Source organism: Lissotriton vulgaris, chromosome 12 (genome assembly GCF_964263255.1).
Source record: "Lissotriton vulgaris chromosome 12, aLisVul1.2, whole genome shotgun sequence".
Classification (NCBI taxonomy): domain Eukaryota; kingdom Metazoa; phylum Chordata; class Amphibia; order Caudata; family Salamandridae; genus Lissotriton; species Lissotriton vulgaris.
The window spans coordinates 95,035,644-95,057,035 of record NC_141700.1 but is presented as its reverse complement, the minus strand read 5'-3'; the positions used below and the strand labels follow the sequence as shown (position 1 = coordinate 95,057,035).

Genomic DNA, 21,392 nt, shown 5'->3' with positions numbered 1-21,392 from the left:
GACCCAGCTTCACCATGTACGGATCCGGTGGACTCCCACTCCGGTGGATATCGGGGGGGGTTTCAGAAGTTGATGGAGAGGCCCTCTAGCAGATTCAAGTTACCAATGCCTTCTGTTGCCACCGAGTGTTTTTTATATGACTTTAAAGAGCCTTATAAGAAGGTTACTAGATCTATCCCCATTGTTCAGCATATTTGGGAGGAAGGCCTTAAAGCAATAAAGAACCCAGCTACAGTGGTCCCTGTACTACCGCGCCTCGAAAAGAAATACAAGGCACCTGAGGATGGTCCGGCGTCTTTGACAGGGCACCCAAAACCGGACTCAGTGATTTCACAAGAGGAAGTCACGCAACCCATCAGCTCCTTTAACAACTCCTCCAGATAAGAAAGGCAGGAGGGTAGACAACGCTGGGAAGAGATTTCTTCTATGGCTAGTCTTTTGGTGCGGCCCGGGCAGCAAATGCCTTGGCAATATTGGGCAGTTATGATTGCCAACTATGGTGTGACATTTCGCCCCATCTAGATCAACTGCCTCAGGAGTCAAAAGGCGATGCAAGGAACATTTTACAGGAGGGGGGAGGCAACGTCAATGGAGATAACTGATTGTGCCATGGACATCGCCACAACTGCCTTTCGATCATTAGCTGGTGCTGCAGTTCTTCGTCGCCAGGGATGGCTCAGGGCGACATGGTTCAGACCTGAAATCCAGAATAAAATCCTGGATCTACCTTTTGATGGAGAGGCGTTGTTCGGGAAACATTTCGATGACACTCTCTAGGATATCAAGAAGGATACCGAGACGGCGAGGTCTCTGGGTCCACTGCAGTACCGAAAAGCTCCTTTCAGAGGTGCCAGGGGTAAGAGTACCACGTACAGAGGCTCTTACCAGCAGCAACGATACCCATTGTACGGATCAGGCTCACAACAATACTGCCAGCCTTATCAACAAAGGATAAGCCAGTCCTGGAATTTCTATCGATCGAATAATAGAGGAAAACAAAATCGCCAAGGATGGGATGCGTCCAAGAGGCAATAGCGGCATCCTGGCTCTTCCTGCTGTGCCCACCTCCACAAGATCATCGTTAGGAGGCAGAGTATCTCAATACCTTCAGAATTGGTCCAAGATAACATCAGACCGTTGGGTGCTAAACATCATTCGAAAGGGCCATACTTTGGAATTCACACAAATCCCACCATCCAAGCCCCCGGCCGCCATCCCATCAAAACATCTGCGTCTCCTGCGGCTCGAGGTTCATCAGATGCTCCCGAAAGGTGCTATAGAGCCGGTCCCCTCCTCTCAAAGAGGGGGAAGGATTCTATTCCAGGTTCTTTCTGGTGAGGAAGACGCTAGAGAAATGGCACCCCATTTTAGATCTCAGAGAAGCTCAACACCTATCTCATTTCCCTATCCTTCCGGATGGTCTCCCTTCAAGACATACTACGTCTCATCAATCCAGGGGATTTCATGTCCACGCTCGATCTCGAAGATGCGTATTTTCACATACCTATTCACCCTGCACACAGAAGGTTTCTACGGTTTACAGTAGCTCAAAGCAATTTTCAATTCAGGGTTTTACCCTTTGGTCTTCACTCGGCTCCAAGAATCTTCACCAAGGTGCTAGCACCGGTGGCGGCGTTTCTTCGGAGGAATCACTTTCAAAGTCTTCCCTTACCTCGACGATTGGTTGCTGAAGGCTCAGTCAAGGGAGGATGCGAGGGAGGCAGTCAATGCATGTACAAACCTTTTCCAGAATCTGGGCCTTACTCTCAACAAGGAGAAGTCATCTCTGGTTCCTTCCAGGACTGCAAGTTTCCTGGGGGCCATCTTGGACTCAAGTCTCAGCAAAGCTTTCCCAACCATAGAAAGACAGGAAAAACTGAACTATGGCTCTGGCCTTAAGAAAAAGAAGGTATCTTTCAGTACGCCGTTACAAATCCCTTCTGGGAGTGATCTCCTCCTGCATTCCTCTGATTCCTTACTGCAGATTGAGGATGCGTCCTCTTCAGGAGCAGCTCGACATTCAGTGGCAGCAGATTCACGGTTCGTTCGACGACAAGGTGACCATCACCTCAGCAATAAAAAAACCTGCCTTGTGGTGGACGAAGCAAGAAAACTTATCCCAAGGTCTATCCTTCGTAAGCGATCCGTCTCCTTAGGTTGTGACGACGGATGAGTCATTGGATGGCTGGAGGGCAGTACTGCAGGACCTTCATGTCAGTGGGCATTGGTCTCCTCAGCACCATCTTCTTCACATCAATCTCCTAGAACTCAGGGCGATTAAGCTGGCTCTTCAAGCATTTCTACCTCGTCTGAGAGGTTCAAAGGTTCTCATCCGGACGGACAACACCACGGCCATGCATTACATAAACAAAGGAGGAACCAGGTCTCTCCTGTTGTCTCAGGAAGCTCAGGAAATCTGGGAATGGGCTATCCTTCACGAGATTTCGCTGCAAGCGGAACATCTGCCAGGGATCCCAAACGAGCATGCCGACAAACTAAGCAGACTATCCTCAGTCAGTCACGAGTTGGAACTCAACCAAATGGTTCTGTACAAGGTTTTCCAACAGTGGGGCAAGCCCTCAATAGATATATTTGCCACTCCGACCAACAAGAAATGCCGGTCTTATGCAAGCAGGCTTCACCATCGAGAATCATTGGGGAATGCGCTTTCGATAGCCTGGTCAGGGACAATTGTTTACGCCTTTCCCCCATTCCAATAATACCGAGACTTATCAGGAAGATCAAGGTGGAGCCATGCAAGATGATCTCGATAGTTCCGGCTTGGCCGAGGCAGTTCTGGTTCACGGAACTCCATCTGTTGTCGCTGGTCCCTCCTCTTCCCTTGCGAGCCATTCTGGACCTTCTCACGATGTCAGAGGGGCAGATTTGGCATCCGGATCCAGCTTCATTGCACCCAACAGCATGGCTCCTGAGTAGCGAGAATTCATGAACTTTCCCATCTCAAATGAAATAAGACAGGTTCTCTCCCAGGCTAGAGCTCCTTCTACAAATAAAACTTACCGTTTGAAATGGAAAAGATTTTGCATTTGGTGCAGGAAAGAAGGAGTTGATCCTTTCTCTTCTCGACCTCATCAACTTCTGCCTTATCTTTTGTCCTTAGCTAAAACAGGACTGGCGCATTCATCCATAAAGGTTCATTTAACTGCAATTTCTAGATACAGGCGTTCAGCATCTGGACCTTCTCTCTGGTCTTCAAGAATAATTAAACAATTTCTCAAGGGATTGTTTCGAGTGTATCCCCCTGTGAGGCCTCGGCCTCCTACTTGGCAATTGAACTTGGTTCTCACGCAATTCATGAAGAACCCTTTTGAACCTATACATCGGACGGATATGAAATTCCTTTCATGGAAATTGGCTCTCCTTCTTGCCCTCACTTCTGCAAGACGCATTGGGGAGCTACAGGCTCTCACGATTCAGGAGCCGTTTCTCCAATTCAAGAGGAATACTGTAATCCTACAAACTAATCAAAGGTTCATACCCAAGGTACCTTCAGATTTTCACCTGAATGAGCCAGTAATTCTTAAATCTTTCTTTCCTCATCCTTCCACACCAGCAGAAAGGTCACTGCATTCTCTGGACGTGCAAAGGTGCTTGAAATTTTATTTGGATCGCACCAAGGAATTTCGTAAATCCTCGCAACTTTTCATTGCTTTTGGTGGTCCTCGTAAGGGCCTCCCTCTTTCAAAACAAAGTATTGAGAGATGGATCTCCAGTGCCATTCTCTTTTGCCACTCAACAGCGGGTAAGCCGCTGACCAGCAGAGTAAGAGCACATTCCACAAGATCTGTGGCTTCTTCATCAGCTCTCTTCGCGGGAGTACACATCAGAGACATTTGCAGGGCTGCAACATGGAGCAGCGTGCACACCTTTACGAAGCATTACTGCTTGGAATCCTTGACGCAGGATGACACGGCGGTGGGGCAGGCAGTCCTGAGGAACCTCTTCCATTGATTGGTGAGCTTTCCTTTCTATCCCTCCTTCCTTTTCTGCACATTTTGTATCTTTGGATTACAGATGGCTTTTGCAATGTATGTTTATGCCACAAAATGTGCTGTATTGCTTACTGCTTGCTACTCGGATACAAAAGCATGAGAATCTATGAAAGTTCCAATACTGGGGCAAGAAAACAAGTTACTTACCTGTAACTGTGGGTCCCTAGTATTGGTAACTTTCATAGATTCCCATGCGCCCACCCTCCTCCCCAGGGAAACCTCAGCCTCCAGCAGATATGGTTACTGTTACACAACGGCTGCGAAAATCTGAGGCTCTGAGGTTCCTTCAGGAGGGTTCTAAGGGGTGAAGCTCTTCGGATTGGCTGATGATTAGTTTGGTCTCTTTTACAAAAAGGAGGCAAATATGCTACAAAAGGGAATGAGACCTAGGCCTTTTCTTTCTCTTTTGTACCTACTGCTATGTTATTTTTGGTTACCGAGACTCCCATTCCGACGATGGGGAATGATACAAAAGCATGGGAATCTATGAAAGTTACCAATACTGGGGAACCACAGTTACAGGTAAGTAACTTGTTTTCTTACTAGAGCTCATCTCCAACCATTTTCAGGGTTGGAAAGCATTGGTGAAGACTCCGTGAGCAGCCACAGGTAAACAGGTTTGTGGGCATTCAAACTTTTATGGCTGGACACGTCTATAAACGCCCACTCCTTCCATGACGCCTTTACACGGTTTTAAAATAATAATATGCAAGTTTAACAGCATATACGACTGCTAACTAGTCTTTAGTAAATTCATAGCACTTAGTAAGTTCTGCTATTTGTGCTCCCTAAAAATAACATTACTAGTGCAAATGACATGTAAAAAAATATTTTGTCGTAAAGCAGCGGCATAGCATGGGTGGTAGGTAAGGCAAGTATAGCACCCCCATATCCGTGGATCGTTAGCACTTCCCTAGTCCCTTCCACCGCAGTATTGCGCCCCTACAGAATTTTGTTCCCGGGTCAACTGACCCTGTGGCCCTGCCCATGCTACGCCATTCCTGTTGAGAACCCCCTGCCCCTACACCTCACAAAATATGGGAGTGTAAGGGGGGGGGGGAGGGTTTCTCTGCGCTCATGGCAGCGATTACTGCATACGTAAATGGACTTCGGCCTGCCAGGAATCCCGTTGTGATTTCTTACCGGGTGTAAAGGAGGTAAATTTGATTGTAAACTTAAGTATATAGCCAAATTAACCATTGTGAATAATTTCCTTGATGTTTGATGCAGGCAGCCTTTTATCTATTTTGGAATTTCAAGATATATATGGTACATAACAGGTAACTGCAGTATGGTCCAGTATTTCCATCAAGAGGTTCTGGTGACCTCATAAGCCACAAAGTTGAAGACCAAATCTTTGGTAAATTTCACCAGAACCCCAACATTACAATATTGGACCATATTACACATGGAACCCATAATGTATATTTCATATTGCACATTTGATTTTGGATAGTTCGCTTGAAAAACATGTTTTTTTCAAAATAAAGCTAACAATGGGCATTGATTGGAGTTAGAATAGAATGTTTAGGTAGTGTTTAAGTATCTTGAATAAATTGTTCATTAAACAAAATTGGCAATGGTGTGGGCAAGTGCATTTAGGTGATTCCCTGGCAGTAATGTTTATCAAATAATGATGGATTTACCATAATGGTCACATCATTTTCAAACTTTGCAGATTTCTCCGAAAGGAAAATTGAATTTACCATATAAGCATCTGGTCTTCGCATGTAGTGCTGTAGATTCACATGCTCTTCATACTCCTGCTATCTAGTATTGGGGCCAGGTGCTTGCAAGTAGTTTTTCTTCAAAGAAAGGCTTTCAAGTCACAAGATACCCTGTGACTCGTCTCTTAGTTGGCAATGTGCATGGACACGGACTCAAAGTTAGATTGTAGTTCACACAGCGGGTGAGCGTAGTATGGTGTGGGGAGTAAAGAAAACATGTTGAAAATGTGTATTGGAAACTAAGTTAAATGGATAAAAATAGGAGGATATCTGAAATCGGAGCAGCACGCTCCAGGGGAGGAGGGTGGGTGCATGTGAATCTACTGCACACCATGCTACGAACAGATGTTTACTGGGTAACGTTTTCCATTAGTATGTGTTGCAGTAGATGCTTCTCCAACAAGTAACTCATGAGAGACTGATAGCTCCCCAGCATGCAACCTAGCTTACTACATTCAAAGGTTTTACTTGGTTGCGTAAATATTATATATCTCGAGATGAAAATGTGTCCAATTTAACCATTGGGTTGGATGACAATTGTTATTTCAGCACCAATATACCCTTCTGGGTGCACACACACTTTACAGACTCACTTTGTGATAAATTTAAAGCTAATATTTGAGTGATAGATCATGCAAGTTGTAGAAATGTATTATGCCCATGGTACCAGGTGCGCTCTGGCCGTTATATATGACACATGTAGAGGCATTGTAAATTGTGAAGCACTTTGTATAATAAGGTAATCCTACCTGATGCACTGAGGTGATGACTGCTGATAGTTTCAAATGGTGTGGCCTCTAATGTAATCTTGTCTGATAAGGTCAATATTACAACGCTAATAATATTAGCAGCTCGGGAAGATATCCTTAAGCTTAAGTAGCTCCTACCACAAAAAACGTTGGAGACCCCTGCTGTAAACAGCGCTCTCCTTCAAGCTGTGGCTAGCATGTGGATGATGCAGATGTCTGGAATAGAGTCCAAAGTACAGTTTGGCCACACTTTGCCTATTTCTTTGCGCGAATGTCCACATTGAAAAGCTTTGTAAACGTATGTGGAGTGAACAAGTAGCTGCATTACAAATTACCTCTCAGCTAATGGAAAGTTTCTCAGAAAGTCCACGGTTACTGCTTTCTTGCATGTAGAGTGCACTATGGGGGTGACAGAGAGAGCTCTTTTAACTTTTAGATAGCAGATCTGGATGCATTTATTTAGTTCTAAAGTTTTATATAGCGTGAATGTGACCCTTGCAGATATCAGAGCGCTTCACAGTGTTTAAGGAGATCGGTAGTATAAAAAACATCATCATCAAGGACCGAACACATTATGACAGAGTCCCAATTTGACTATCCACCTGGCAAAGCCTCACTTGGGAGATAGGTTGGCCCTTGTGTGGTTTTGCGAAGGTTATGAACAATAGGTTAGTTTTGCGATAAGACTCTGTCCTGTCAACGTAGTACAAGAGCCGGTTTGACATATAGGGTGTGAAGGGCTCTTTCTGCCATGTAGTCTGTGTGAGGGGAAAAAACAAGAGCTCTATGGTTTGATTGAGATAGAAAAGGAAACGACTGAGATAGAGTTTTGTGTATAGTCCTCTAAGAACTACCCAATCTTTTAGTGTGAGGGACTGCAATTGACTAATATGTTGATATATGTTATGGCAACATCATTGGAAATTCTGGAACAGGACCGGTCGGTGGAATTTCCACTTGTGGACTGGTTAATTCGTCCTGCTGAGCAGTTCGGACAGGTTTTTGCCCATCTCCAGCAGGTACTACGCCGTGAGGTGACTGCGTTGTTGGAGTTCTCACTGCCATGTATTTTGTGCTAGTAAAGAGAGAGGAAGCAAGTGTGTGCCCCCGGTTTCTGCAGGTAGTGCATGGCTTTCATTTTGTTTTTGTTCTGATTAGAACTATCTTAACCTGATTGAAGGGAAGAAAGGCTTTGAGGGCAAGGGGTATGAAAAGGAATCAAGGTAGTTAATGTGGTGCCTCTTCTGATGAGTAGCCCACACAGCTTGAATGATCCTGTGCTCCAAATGTTCATCACAGTCTGCTTGAGACGCATCCATGGTGATAACCTACGGAATGGGAACTAGGAAGAGTCAGCCCTGCCGCAGACTGCAGAGTGATGGGCGTTGGTGCTAACCAAAACTAGATCGTCCCACCGACCCTCCGCTCGTGACCTTTGGGTCAAGAGGCACTGCTATGATCAAATGTGAAGCCGGGCATAGGGCAATATGGTGATACAGGAAGATATCATGCCCAGGAATCACATAAAGGTTCTTATTCAGATTTGACTATTTCACTTAAAAAAAAAAAAGTAAATGCTGGGGGACAGTTAGCATCCTGTGTGGGCTGGAGTAGACTTTGCCTGTGACTGAGATTAGCACTGCACCTAGAAAGGGCTAGATCTGATGGGCTCCAGGTGAGATCTGGTGGCATTTGTTTTCAATTTGAGGCTGTGCAAAAGGGTGTCCGCTGGGCACTGTTGCTAGCTGAGTGTCTGCTAAGCACTGTTACTAGCTTGCGCTCTTGATCTGCTAGTCGTTGAGGTGGGGGTAAAAGTAGATACCCCACCTTCTCAGGTGGGAGGTTACCACCGCTAGGCACTTCATGAAAACCCTTGGAGCTGTGGTGACACCAAAAACGAGTACTTTGAATTAGTAGTGATGACCACTTGCCATGAAGCAGAGGTAGCTCCGGTGGGTGCTAAGGTTTGGGATGTGGAGTAGACATCCTAGAGATCTAAAACCATTATTTGATCACCTTGTTGCAGAGGGATGACGTCTTGGAGAGTGACCTTGTGGAAGTGTTCAGACAGACTGTAGTGATTGAGGGGCCTGAGGTTCAAGATCGGTTTGAGAGAACCATGTTTTTGGGGGTGAGGAAGTAAACAGAGTAGACCCCTTTGCCTCGTTGGTTGAGCAGGTACTGGCTCTAAGGCCGCCTTATGAAGGACAGCTATCACATCTTCTTGCAAAAGAATGAGATGATCACTACTGAGTATGAGTGCGGGTGGGATATTTCAAGGGAGTATGAGAAGTTCTATGCAGTAGCAGTGGCGAACCACCAATAACACTCACTTGTCTGTTCTGATTTCCTGCCAGCGTGGTAGGGAGTCCTGGAGTCTTTCACAGATTGGTATTGTGTGATGGGAGAAGGTGGGAGGGTGAGTCAATGTTTGGAGGTGGAGGCCCCTTTCCCAGAACCTCCTTTGCTACTACCCTTTTTGTTTTTGCCCCTGTAATCACACTTAATTTTCACTTGGGCTGCCTGTTTGTGGTACAACTGTTTCTGGTTTGAGGGGATAAGGTCTGGTGAAGTGGCTTTAGTGCCTAGCCTGTTTTGCTGTCTATTAAAGTTTCCTCTGGGTGAGGGAGTCAGTCTGTAGGTCGCCAATGGCTTTCGCAGTGTTGGTGTACTTCCTGATTTCCTCCAACATCTGATCAGCCTGTGGGCTAAAGAGATGCACACTACTGAAGGGCAGGTTGAGTAAATGTTGCAGGACTTCCTGCTTGAAGCCTGAAATGCAGTGCTAGGCATGGTACCCAATGAGGACCTTGGTGTTACCCTCCCTGGAAGCAGTGTAGGCCACATCAAGGGTGCAGCTGAAGGGGACATTGGGAATAGTCTTTCCCTCATTGACTATTTTCTCCCCCCCCCCCCCCCCCCCCCCCCCGGCTCCCTTCTTGAATTCTTCTGGAAGATGTGGAACTATCTCCTGCATCTTGTCCCAATAGGCCTAGTCATAGTGGGAAAGGAGGCCAACAGAGTTGACTATTCTCCAGTGGATAGTGGCTTCCTACTTCTACCCTTAACCAGCCAGGTCGAGGCGCTTGATTTCCTTATCAGGCAGAGGAGCATTGACCATGGCCTGAGCGGAAGCTCGCTTGTGTGCCATGTGGACAACTAGGGAGCCTTTTGGGACAGGACCCCTAATGTAGACAGGGTCTGTGGGAGAAGGTTTGTATTATTATTCTACAGATGGTATTACCACTTTGGTCTTAATGGGCTTTTTGAAAGTATTGGGGTCTGATTTGAGCATTTCCTTAAACATTGGGAGGAACTGGACCGTTTTCTCCAATTTAGAGAGTGTTTCCGGCTGTTGTCTTCCTTGCAGAAGAGAGGACATGCCTGTCTACTTTGTGGAAGGTGGCCGCCGGTTGCATCACCTCGTGGTATGCAGAGGTGTAGTCTGGGAAGATGCCCTAACAGGGTAACGGTCCAGGTCTGGAACCGTCAAGGGATCATCATCTTATTCGTCCTACGGGTTGTTTGCAGGCGCTGGGTCAAATGTAGTCGTTTAGGCGTCTGTAGGGTCGAAAGGGCGGTTTTACCCGTAAGACGAGTAAAAGGACCCGTCTAGTGAGTTTGGTGGTGGACGAGGTGGAGGGGGAGGTGTAGGTGGAAGAGGAGGAGGAATATGTTGGAGGTGGCTATTGCCCCTGTTTTTATGTCTCTTTAGTTTAGGAGCTGGAGCGAATTCCATAGCAGGTTGCTCCTCAAAAGTCAGTTTGCTCTTCTGAGGCAAAGTCTGCAATGGTGTTGTATGGTGTTTTCGACTTTGAAGGTTTTTACAGCTTGTGGAAGGCTCAGAGCCCTGCGGTTGGGAATCAATGGATGAATCGGCCTCCGAAAGTGGGCATCAAGGTGATCGTGGGTGATGAAGATTTCCTGATGAATGGAATTGAATTGTACCATATAGATATAGGTCAGAGTGGAGAAGTCAGGAACACAACTAAAAACTGAGCCCCAGTAGTATTTGCTCAAACCAAATGGTGAAAAAAACCCCAACCAAAAATGTGTCAGTGCCCATGCACATTGCTAACAAAGGGGAGGAGTCACAGGGCACCTAGTGACTCCCAAAAAAAACAATTCTGAGAAAAACAATGTGCAAACTTCTGAGCGGAACAGTAGATGACAGGAATATGCAGAGCGTGTGTATCTACAGCAACACATGCTATAAACATGTTGTTTCTAACTCAAATAAAAAAAAATACTCCCGGATAATGTGCTGCATAATTTTGTTTTTTGCTGCATATATATCCTGTCAGTAAACAATACACTTGTCTATTCTAACCTCACTGGCCGCTATCCAGTGCAATTTAATACTAAACAATGAACTAATGATTTATAGCATACAGTAACAGAGCTGAAAATATCCTACAGTGTAGTTAGAATGTGTTATCGTATCCTACACCAGAGAATATCATATGTAACAGCGCTGAGAATGTTCTACTGTGTACCACAGTCGACAATATTCTAGTTTGAAATGCATCTAAGAATTTTCAATCGGCAACCCAGCTGAAAATATCCTACTGTGTGATATAGCTGATAGTGTTTGACTAGGTAACCGTTGAGAATCTCATAATCTAACAGTTGCAAAAATCTCACTCTGTAACGCAGCTGATCATTTCCTACTTGTTACTACAACCAAGAGTTGCAGCGACAGTGTCAATAATGCCCTATTGCGTAATATAGCAGAGACTATTTTACTGGCTTGAGAATAACCTGCTGCAGCGGACAACCCCCTAAAATGTAATGCAGCGAGAATATCCTACGGTGTAACATATCCAAAAATACCCTGCAGTATATATAACACAACTGCTACGAATATCATACGAGTAACAATGTTGAGAATATTCAACTTTGCATTACCCTGCTGTGTAACAAAGCCCATATTATTCCACTATGTAACATAGCCAAGAATAGCCTACTTAAAATATGTCAGTGACTAACGAAAGAACAGAGACCTCACCTGTCCAACCATTTTGGGCTTCTTGGTGTCCGTTATATCATACTGGCGGATATCTCCATGTAGCCAGTTACTGAAGTACAAAAAGCGGTCGTCCAGAGATAGCAGGATATCTGTGATGAGACCTTTGTGAAGGAAGCATTAAGGCACCATGTAAATAAGGAGGCACAGGCAATACAAACACCAGCTTCAGAAAATGGTGCCAATATTCTCAACGGCATGGGTAAGTCAATCAGGCGAGAGAGGCTCACTTTGATAAGAGTTGAAAAGTTAGATCAACAGCGCTCTGAAGTACGAGAGGGCTTCTGCATGAGAGCATTACAGCAACGTTACTCTATACAAGAGCAGATATGTCAACCACAAACAATCGGCTGCCTAAGATGGGATACTGGCAAAGGTCTCCGACAATGTTCATTACATTTCTAAATTAGTAAAGCATTAATAGCATTGCTGAGTTTGTAGGGTGAGTAAATCCTACCTCACTTCAGCGATGAAGGTAGTCATCTGAAACCACAAACTAAAGATCAAAACTACTGGGGAAAGAATCACTACAGCTGTAAAAGACGCACGGTTATGGGATATTGTCCACCTGCCTTGACCACTTTGGGATCTTTTTCCCCATTCGACCATTCCCAAACATAATCAGGTTGCTTACTTCTCAGCCCTTACTTCGGTAAGTGCTATGCAAAGGTTAAAACACTAAGAATAAAGCATTATGCTCAATTTGGAAAAATAGCTTTCATTCTAGTCCAGTGAACCCAACAGACACAGCAAAACAGACCACAGCCTCAAATAAAGCCCACAGCTGTGGTAGCGGTTGAACAAGTTACAAGCGATTTTGGAGGCTCTGAGCTGCTAATTGATCACTTTAAAATATAATTCCACTATATTTATGTACATTTTTCAAGGAAAACCCAGATATAGGTTGGCTATTTTTCAGCAAAAATCTAAAATCGATAATACGCCTAAAATTCGCAGTCATGGCATCACACAAAACACACTATAACTCATGTCTCCAGCCAAGTTTAACTCATGCTAGACTGCCCTTTTTCGTGCAAATGGTTCTTTTGAGCAGAGCAGGCATTATGAGTTGTGGAGCAGGTGCACAAAATGACTCCTATCTCACAATGCAATTGCAAAATAATTTACAATGTTACAGGCGAGACTACTTATCACAGTAGCTTCAACACTTTCAAAGAGAAAACAATGAATATATGTCATTTCGTTTTTTGTGTAGGTGTTGTATTGATTGTGTACTTTTAGGTGTTGTTACATATTGGTTTTATTTTTTGAGATCTTAAGCATTGCATTTGGTGTGCGAGTTACAGTCTACATAGATCTTGTGTAAGTTACACCCATAATTTGTAAATGTCAGCGGTTTTTTGTTGCAATTCATAACTACATATTAACTAACTATGTTTTTTCAAGTTAATGTAATTTTTTTATAACATATTTTAAGGTGTTCTAATAAAAGTTAACCATAGTTTCACTTGAACTGTGAATTTTTCAGATAAGATTTTTTCAGGTTTCTGTGAATCTGTAAATCAAAAACCAAATGAATAGTTTCTTACCTGTCGCTTTAGTTTTGCAGCTTGAAGATCTTTCTGGATTCACTATGCTGTGCATATTCCGCAAACTGGTGGTTGGGTCCGGAATCATAGTCTCTTTTTTCTCTGTTTTTTGTGGCCCAGGTGGGTGTCGACGTCCCACCATTTGGTGTACCTTCTGTGACGTCGGCATGCTTCCAGCGGAAGCTCCCACCCTTGGGCGCCATCTTCAGATTCTAATTTTTTTTTTTGTCCTTGTAGTGAATCGATGGCTATGTTTGTTAATCCTTTTTTCAACGTATTTCTTTTCACGTATCTTGTAAGCTTCAACTTGCTTTCTATTCCATGTGTTTCCACCTCCTTCTCCAGCCTCATCTTTCTGGCGGAGGCGGGTGGGTTCGCTAGTGAATCCAGAAAGATCTTCAAGCTGCAAAACTACACCGACAGGTAAGAAACTATTCGTTTTGCAGAGTGAATCTTTCTGGATTCACTATGCTGTGCATAGATTTTGTAGCCGTTTTGTTAATTTTTTTGTGGCGGCTGGGTGGAAGAGGAGCGTTGGTTGTTGAATATATGTTGAAGCACTCTTTGTCCTACTTGTGCTTCCTTGTTCATCTGTATATCCACACAATAGTGCTTAGTGAACGTGTGCATTGAAGCCCATGTTGCTGCCAGGCATATGTCCTGAATTGGTGTGTTGGCCAGAAAGGCAATTGTTGCTCCTTTCTTCCTGGTTGAGTGGGCCTGTGCCTCTCCTGCTAGCTCCTGCCCCACTCGCTTGTGGCAGAATTGTATCGTTTGTGCGATCCAACGAGCTATGGTGTTCTTAGTTAATGGTCTACCCAGGTGACTGTTTGCGAAGGATACGAAGAACTGTTTTGTCTTCCTTGTTCCTTCGTCCTTTCAATGTAGTGCATCACTGCCCTTCTTGCGTCTAGAGTGTGGAGCGCCCTCTCAGCGCTTGTTGTGGGGTTCAGGAAGAAGCTAGGAATTTGAATACTCCGATTCATATGGAAACGGGACACCACCTTTGGCATGAAGTGTGGGTCTGTTCTCATCACGACCCTGTCACTACGTATCTGGATGTAGGGTTCTTGCAAGGTTAGTGCTTGGAGCTCGCTCACCCTGCGTAGCGAGGTGATTGCTACCAGGAAAGCCGCTTTCATTGTCAGCATTTGTAGTGTTGCCTTGTGGATGGGTTCGAAAGGTGCTTTCATGAGCTCTGTCAGTACCACATTGAGGTTCCATGCCGGCGGCGGCATCCTCTTTGGCGGCGTTATTCTTTTAGCTCCTTCCAAGAATCTTTTTACTACTTGAGATGTAAAGAAGCTTCTCCCTGTTTCCCCTCTTGTGTATGCCACAATCGCTGCCAGGTGTACCCTCAGCGAGGATGAGCTTGGCTTAGCTTTTATTAGGTGCGTGAGGTATCTTAGCACTGTTGATTCCCTGGTCAGCTTTCTGTGGAGTTTTTTTCTTGCAGCACCATTCAGTGAATCTTTTCCATTTTTCCCCATAGCACTTGCGTGTGCTGGGCCTCCTTGCCTCTCACAGCACCCACAGGGTGCTCTCTGGTAGTTTTAGATGTGCAAACTCTAAGTCCTCAGGAGCCAAGATGAGAGGCTGAGGCTCTCCGGTTCTGGGTGTAGAACTTCTCCGTTTACCATGGAGAGTAGGTCTCTTTTTTTGAGAACTTGTGGAGGGGACCCTGCGCCATCTCCATTATCTGTGAGTACCAGGTCTGCCTGGCCCATTGTGGTGCCACCAGGATGAGCGTCATGTTGCTCGTCATGCATTTGTTGAGAACCCTGGGGGTTCAGTGGTATCGGGGGGGAAAAGCGTAGGCAAATGTTTTTGACCAGCTTATCCATAGGGCATTCCCCTGGGATAGTACCTCTGGTTGTCTGGATGCAAAGTACTGGCATTTTGCATTCTGGCGTGTTGCAAACAGGTCTATTGTCGGAGTGCCCCACCTCCTGAATAGTCGCTCTGTTTCCTGTATGTTGAGTTTCCACTCGTGGGATGCTGAAGTCTGCCTGCTGAGCCAATCCGCTTCTACATTGTCCTTACCTGGCAGGCGTATGGCTAGCAGGTCTATTTTGAGTGGTATTGCCCATCTCCAGATTTCCTGTGCCAAGCTTGACAGAGGAAATGGAGTCCCCCCCCCTGCTTGTTGAAGTAAAACATTGTTGTGGTGTTGTCTGTATCAGCACCTTCTGGTTGTACAGTTGCTTCTGAAAGGCCTTGAGGGCAAGCAACACTGTTTTCAGCTCCAAGTAATTGATGGGTCTGACCGCATCCGCTGGGTTCCACAGACCCCTCACTCTGAGCCTGTTCATATGTGCGCCCCATCCCTTCTGGGATGCGTCTGTGGTGATGGTCACTGTTGGGTCCGGTGGCGTTAGAGGCTTCCCTATTGTTATCCTTTCTTTGGTCCACTACTTCATTTCTTCCTGCACCTTGTGCGTTACAACCACTAGATCCTCCCAACTTCCTGTAGCTTGTGACCATTGCTGTTGCAGCCACTCTTGGAGTGGTCTCATCTGTAGGCGTACATTGGGGACCAGGTGTATACATGACGCCATCATTCCCAAGATCTTGCTCACTGTCAGAGCTCGCCCCTTCTGGTAGTGACATTTCTCCCTCAGTAGGCTGAGTGTCCTCTTTTCGCTGGGTAACACCCTGCATTGGACGGTGTTGATTTGAGCTCCCAGGAAGATCTTTACTTGCTCCGGTTCCATCGAGCATTTTCCCCAGTGTATGGAGAATCCCAGGCTTGTTAGCGTTCTTTTGACCTGCTCTGCATGATCTTTGCATGTCCTGTAGGAGTTTGCCTTTATGAGCCAGTCGTCGAGGTAGGGGTAAACGTGTATCCCCTCTCTTCGAAGATGTGCGGCCACCGCTGCGAGGCATTTGGTGAATACCCTTGGTGCAGACTTTAGACCGAATGCCAGGGTTGTGAATTGGTAGTGATCCTGGTTTACTGTGAATCTCAGCATGTGCTTGTGCTGTCTGTTCATGGGGATGTGCAGGTACGTATTTTTGAGGTCTACGGTGGACAAGAAGTCCCCGACCTTTATCTGTGGGATGACCTCTTGTAGGGACGTCATCTTGAATTTTTGAGTCTTTACATATTTGTTTAGGAACCGTAGATCCAGGATGGGTCTTAGGCTTTCGTCAACTTTTGGCACCAGGAAGTAATTTGAGTACACTCCCTTGTTGCGTTCATTCAAAGGGACCAGTTCGATGGCCTCTTTGAGGAGGAGTTCTTGAGCTTCCTCTTGGAGCAATTGCAGCTCTCTTCCCGAGTGCTCTCTTTTCTTTGGCTTTCTGTTTGGTGGGCTCTTTTCCAACTCTATGCAGTATCCGAACTATATGATGTTGAGTATCCACTTATCTGTGGTTAATTTTCTCCACTCCTGGAGAAAAAATCTCAGCCTGCCTCCTACTGGTGTTACATGTTCTTTTGTGTCTTGTCCGTGTAGCCCACTCCTCTTTGTTTTCCCGTGCTCCTCCCTCGGAGGGTTTGAGTGGGTGAGCACCTTTTTCCGTGTAAAGTCACTTAGAGGGGGGTTGTTCACCGCCTCGCCTTCTCTGGCCCAGTCTGTTTCCTCTCACTCGAAAGGACCGGCCCCTGTTCTGATCGTTCCAGTTTTTCTTCTGCTGGCCCTGGTGACCTTGGTTGTCACTCTGTTGACCCTGGTGGAAGGCCTGGTGTGATTGTCCTTGCTGGTTTCACCCCTTCCGTTCGGCCTCCGTGTAGGAGTGCCTCTTCTCATCCCCCTGAATTGCAGGGCCCCCATGGACCTTGCCGTCTCGTTGTCTTTCTTCAGTTGGGTGAGTTTCTCATCAACTGGGGCCCTGAACAGTGATTCTCCATTGAAAGGTGTGTTCATGATGTTGTTCTGAACCTCAGTTTTGAAGCCTGAGATCCTGAGCCAGGCTTGCCTTCTCTCTGTGATGCCTATAGCCATCAGTCTGCTGGATGTTTCAGCCCCATCCAAGGCTGTCTTCAGGCACGAGTTAGCAATGCTTTTCCCCTCTTCCACAAGGTGTGATGCCCTCTCATGGTATTGCTCTTGGAGGTGCTGGATCAATTGGCCAATCTCATCCCAATGCTGGTATTGATGCCTGTCCAGGAGGGCGTTGAGTCAGCCATCCGCCAGTGCATTGCGGCGTTCCTCTCAATTTTTCTGCCCGTCAGGTCCATCTTCCTGCTTTCCTTGTCAGGTGGTGGCCCAGATGTTGTTGGGACGTTGGCCCTTCTTCTGGCCGTTGCAGCGATTACTGAATCTGCTGCGACGGACCCCTTGATGTAAGCAGGGTCCTGGGAGGAAAATTTGTATTTCTTCTCCGTCCTCGGCGTGACTGATCTGCATGTAGCCGGGTCTTTGAACGCTTCCTTCCCCTGGTCTGTGATACTTTTCAGCATGGGCAAGAACTGGCTTCTTGTCTGCGTGGGGAGCAATGTTTCCAGCAGGAAGTCTGCTTTAGGCTTCTCCTCTTCCAGCTTAACCCATAAGCTGCTGCTGCCTTCCTGACGACCTCATTGTATGCCCCAATGTCATCCGGCGGCGAAGGCCTCGAGGGGTATGTCTCCACAGCCTCCTCCGGGTTTTCGGCCTCGATGTCCTGCCATTCCTGATCGTGGGCCGTTGAGGATCCTGAGCCGTAGCTTGACTGTTGCTCCCCATATTCACCCTCTGTAATAGAGGTCCTCTTCCTGTTCGTGTTCTGAGGGCTCCGGAGTTTTCGGCGGCTCTTCGACGTCAAACTCCTCGTGCTCCTGCACCTCAGCGACGGCTGTCGCTGGCTTCGAGGGGATCCTGTAACTTTTCATCTTTTCCTCGAAGTCCTTCTTCCTCTGAAGGATGTTCTCCATCTCGGACTCGAGCCTTCTTTTCTTCCTCTCCAACTGTGCTGCCTGCTCGGTGTCGAGCGTTTCGGCTGCTCTCTTACACAGCGTCATCGACGTCGAAGCTTTTTTCGGCTCCTTTTCCTTCGAAGTCCCTTTTTCGGGGGCTTGCTTCGACTGCCTTGGCTTTCCGCCGGTCTTCGGCGCCCGGGAGTCCTTCTCGAAGGATCTGCTGGGCTCTTTTCGGAGGATGCAGCTTTGGTCGTCGAAGTTTTCGGCGCCGATGCTCCCTTCGAGGCTCTAGACTGATTTTCGAGAGTCTGCCTCAGGCTTTCGAGGCCCTGTCGAGGTTTTCGGGGTCGTAGACTCTCCTACCTTGTCAGACGTTTTCTTATCTGTCTCTGCGACAGTGAAGTCATCTGGACCCTCAGCGATGTTGTCCTCGTCGTCGGTGGAGAGGCCCAGTTCGTAAAGCGTCGGGCCTGTCCTTTGCCCTGCATCATGTAGTGAGCTATCCTCTGCTTCTCTCGAACCCAGAGTGTCTTCGGCTTGAAGATGGAGCAGGCATTGGTCTTTGCTCTCGTAGTCGATTGGCAGGCAGAGGTTGCAGACCGGGTGCTGGTCCTTCTGCGCGAACATGTGGTGGCAGTTTCTGCAGAGTTTAAAGGGTGTCTTGTACATCCCTGCGCTCAGGGGCCCCCTGTGTGGGCATTCTCCGAAGGACGTCGAAGATAGAGGTTCTTCCCTTTCTTCATCGTCTCCTCTCTGATGGTCTTCTTCTCCCAATCTTCTCAGGCCTTATCTGTCAAAAACTTGCTGTATTTCCTCCTTTTCTCCTCCAAAACTTCTGGAGCTTCACGCGCCGATCCAGACCCAACGGCGGAAAAAAGAATCTGAAGATGGCGCCCAAGGGTTGGAGCTTCCGCCGGAAGCATGCCGACGTCACTGAAGGTACACCAAATGGTGGGACGTCGACGCCCACCTGGGCTACAAAAAAGAGAGAAAAAAAAAAAGACTAAGATTCCGGACCCAACCACCAGATTGCGGAATATGCACAGCATAGTGAATCCAGAAAGATTCACGCTGCAAAAGAAGATTACGGAATCTTGCAGACTAATGGACACTTTCTTGACCAACAGCAGTGTTGGAAGACCAACTTCCAGTCTGCAAACAATCAGTGAGGCCCAATCTCATACCCACCCTTTGACCAGTTGGAACCAAAAATCCAGCGCAATGTCAACATTTCTTTAAAAAAATAACGTCTTTATAATTTTTCACCCCGGGGTTGGTCCCTTTACCTCACCTGAGCCAGGTGGTTAGGGGATACTTACCCTATCCTCTTATCACTCCTTCATTTATAATTTTTTAGGGTGGTGGCACGGAGTCCACAAGTCCTATGGTGGGTGCAGCGATATTCCTCTTCAGGGTGTGTCCAGCCAATTAGGGAGGACTCGATTACGACAAGTGTGGAAGTCGATGGCGAGTACTCTTAGGAGGGATGGATGACTATCTAAATATATGATTCACCTTGTGTACAAGGTCAGAGTAAGAGTTACTTAGACGTTAATTTATTTATGTATTGTATTGATCTATTAATTTGGTAAACGATTTTTTTTTTGTTTAAATCTTTTTATTAGGGTTTTTTAACATGTTCAAGCAAGATCCCTTGCGGGACTCATAACAAATCACAAGTCATTCAGCGTACACGTAAACAGTGCTCAGTATCAGCTATCATGGCTCAACAACAGTAAACGAACTCCAGTCTTCAGAGTGCGGCAAGTGTGAGAAAGTGAGGCATCTATAACGTGTCCCCTGTGCATTGCGGAGAGTTAACCCATCGTTATATGGCGGTCTAGGATAGACCTGACCTCTCCCATGGTGTGTGAGCCGAGTCAGAGGAGGTTATTACCCCGCTGGTAGTGTGGTACCCTTGAATAAATGTGTACAGAATCAGGTTTGTGCAACTGAGTCGGAACGCGAACCGCCGACTGAAACTAGGCTACTAACGATGGAAGGGGGGGTACCTCCCTCAGAATCAACCAGGAAATAGAAAAAGGGGTGGCGGGCTATTGGGGGGGGGGGGGGTGACGGGGGTAGCGCAGCGGACAAGGTCAGTCAGTCTATGCTATCAGCATGTCGAGTGGTCGGCAGTTATTTGGTAAACAGATGACAAGCATTCCCATTATCTCTTAATACTCTTCTGTTTTTCGAAAATTTAGTGAATGTGGCTAAACCAGGGATTACTTTAAAATGCATATATGGATTAGCAATCCATAATTGCCCGTAGTGAAAAACGCAGCAAGGGATATTAAGAGTTTCTAATATTTATTTTTCACACTTGAAAAAGACAGTATCCACCATGTACGGTTATACGTACAGTACTTCTGTTACGATAAAAGTTCTTATAAACATTATTCTAGTAAACAAAGTGCTGGATACAATGAAAGCATAATGGCAAAGGCCTCCATGAACTATGCCTGCAACCACCACACTCAACAACAAAACCAAATATACTACACTGGAAAATCTAGAGGCGGAAGCCAGTAGATCAGGATTGCTCTCAGGCCATCCTTTACCCACAACCAATCCCAGTTTGACAAAGGGTCAAATAGTAAAAAATAATGTCAATAAGATAAATCCTTGCAAAAATTTACTTTGAATATAGAAAGCCATTTAAGATAAAACACACAAACATGAAATAGTGGTGAGAGCTTGGGGAAAATACACTGGCACAAGACATATGCCAGGACGGCCAAACGCTCATCCAAGGAGCTTAGGCAGCACTAACCACTGCACTCATTGCCCCCTCTGCCAGAAGAACACCTATGGGTTGCGAATTCATCACTATTCACAACATCCTACAAAATGGACCATTATTCCCCAGGCCCTATGGTTTTCAGCGCTCCTTCATTGTGATGTCAAACGTGTTATTATAGCCTGTTCTTTTAATGGTCGCAGTCTACCATACAGCGCAGCTGTCTGGCTATGCGAAATCCTAGGGACTTTCAGAAAGTTGACCTGGGAATGCATTCCGCCTGTGGTTAGTCACTCATGTTTTCTGCCTTTCCACTTGCTGGCTTTATTTGCTTTTGGCTGTGCAGCTTGAGTTCGTGCCACCCCATGTAAAAGTCGAGTTTACAGTATTCTTCCACTGACACGTTTTCTGTAATAAACGGGCCTTTAAAAACGTGTTCTTATCTTGTCACATTTGCTGGGCATTCAAAGACAGAGGTCCAATGCCAAAATGTGTTTTCTTGGGAACCTGGTGTTAATTTTGCTTTGGCTTGACTTGAAAGTAAGAGTGTATGTATATAAGGAAGAGATAGGCTCCTTAGTTGATATATTTGCTCTGTAGTCATTGTTAGCAATAAGTCTGGAGTACGATCTCAGAATAGGAGGGTTTATGATTTATGATATAAGAAAATGAATATATGAGAAAAATATGAAAAAATGAATTCTTGAATTTTCACTATTAGTTTAACCAGTCTATTCATTAATT

The 21,392-nt window shown here is 46.0% G+C and overlaps 1 protein-coding gene across 2 annotated transcripts in view; it reads right to left on the bottom strand.

Annotated features, from left to right (window-relative positions):
• SELENBP1 (selenium binding protein 1) overlaps positions 1-21,392 on the bottom strand; it is a 143,082-nt gene that overhangs the window by 13,517 nt on the left and 108,173 nt on the right. For both annotated transcript variants that reach the window (XM_086947339.1, XM_086947340.1), the window contains exon 9: positions 11,498-11,619. In XM_086947339.1, the coding sequence (XP_086803465.1) occupies positions 11,498-11,619 (122 nt within the window). The remainder of the gene's footprint in view (positions 1-11,497; positions 11,620-21,392) is intronic.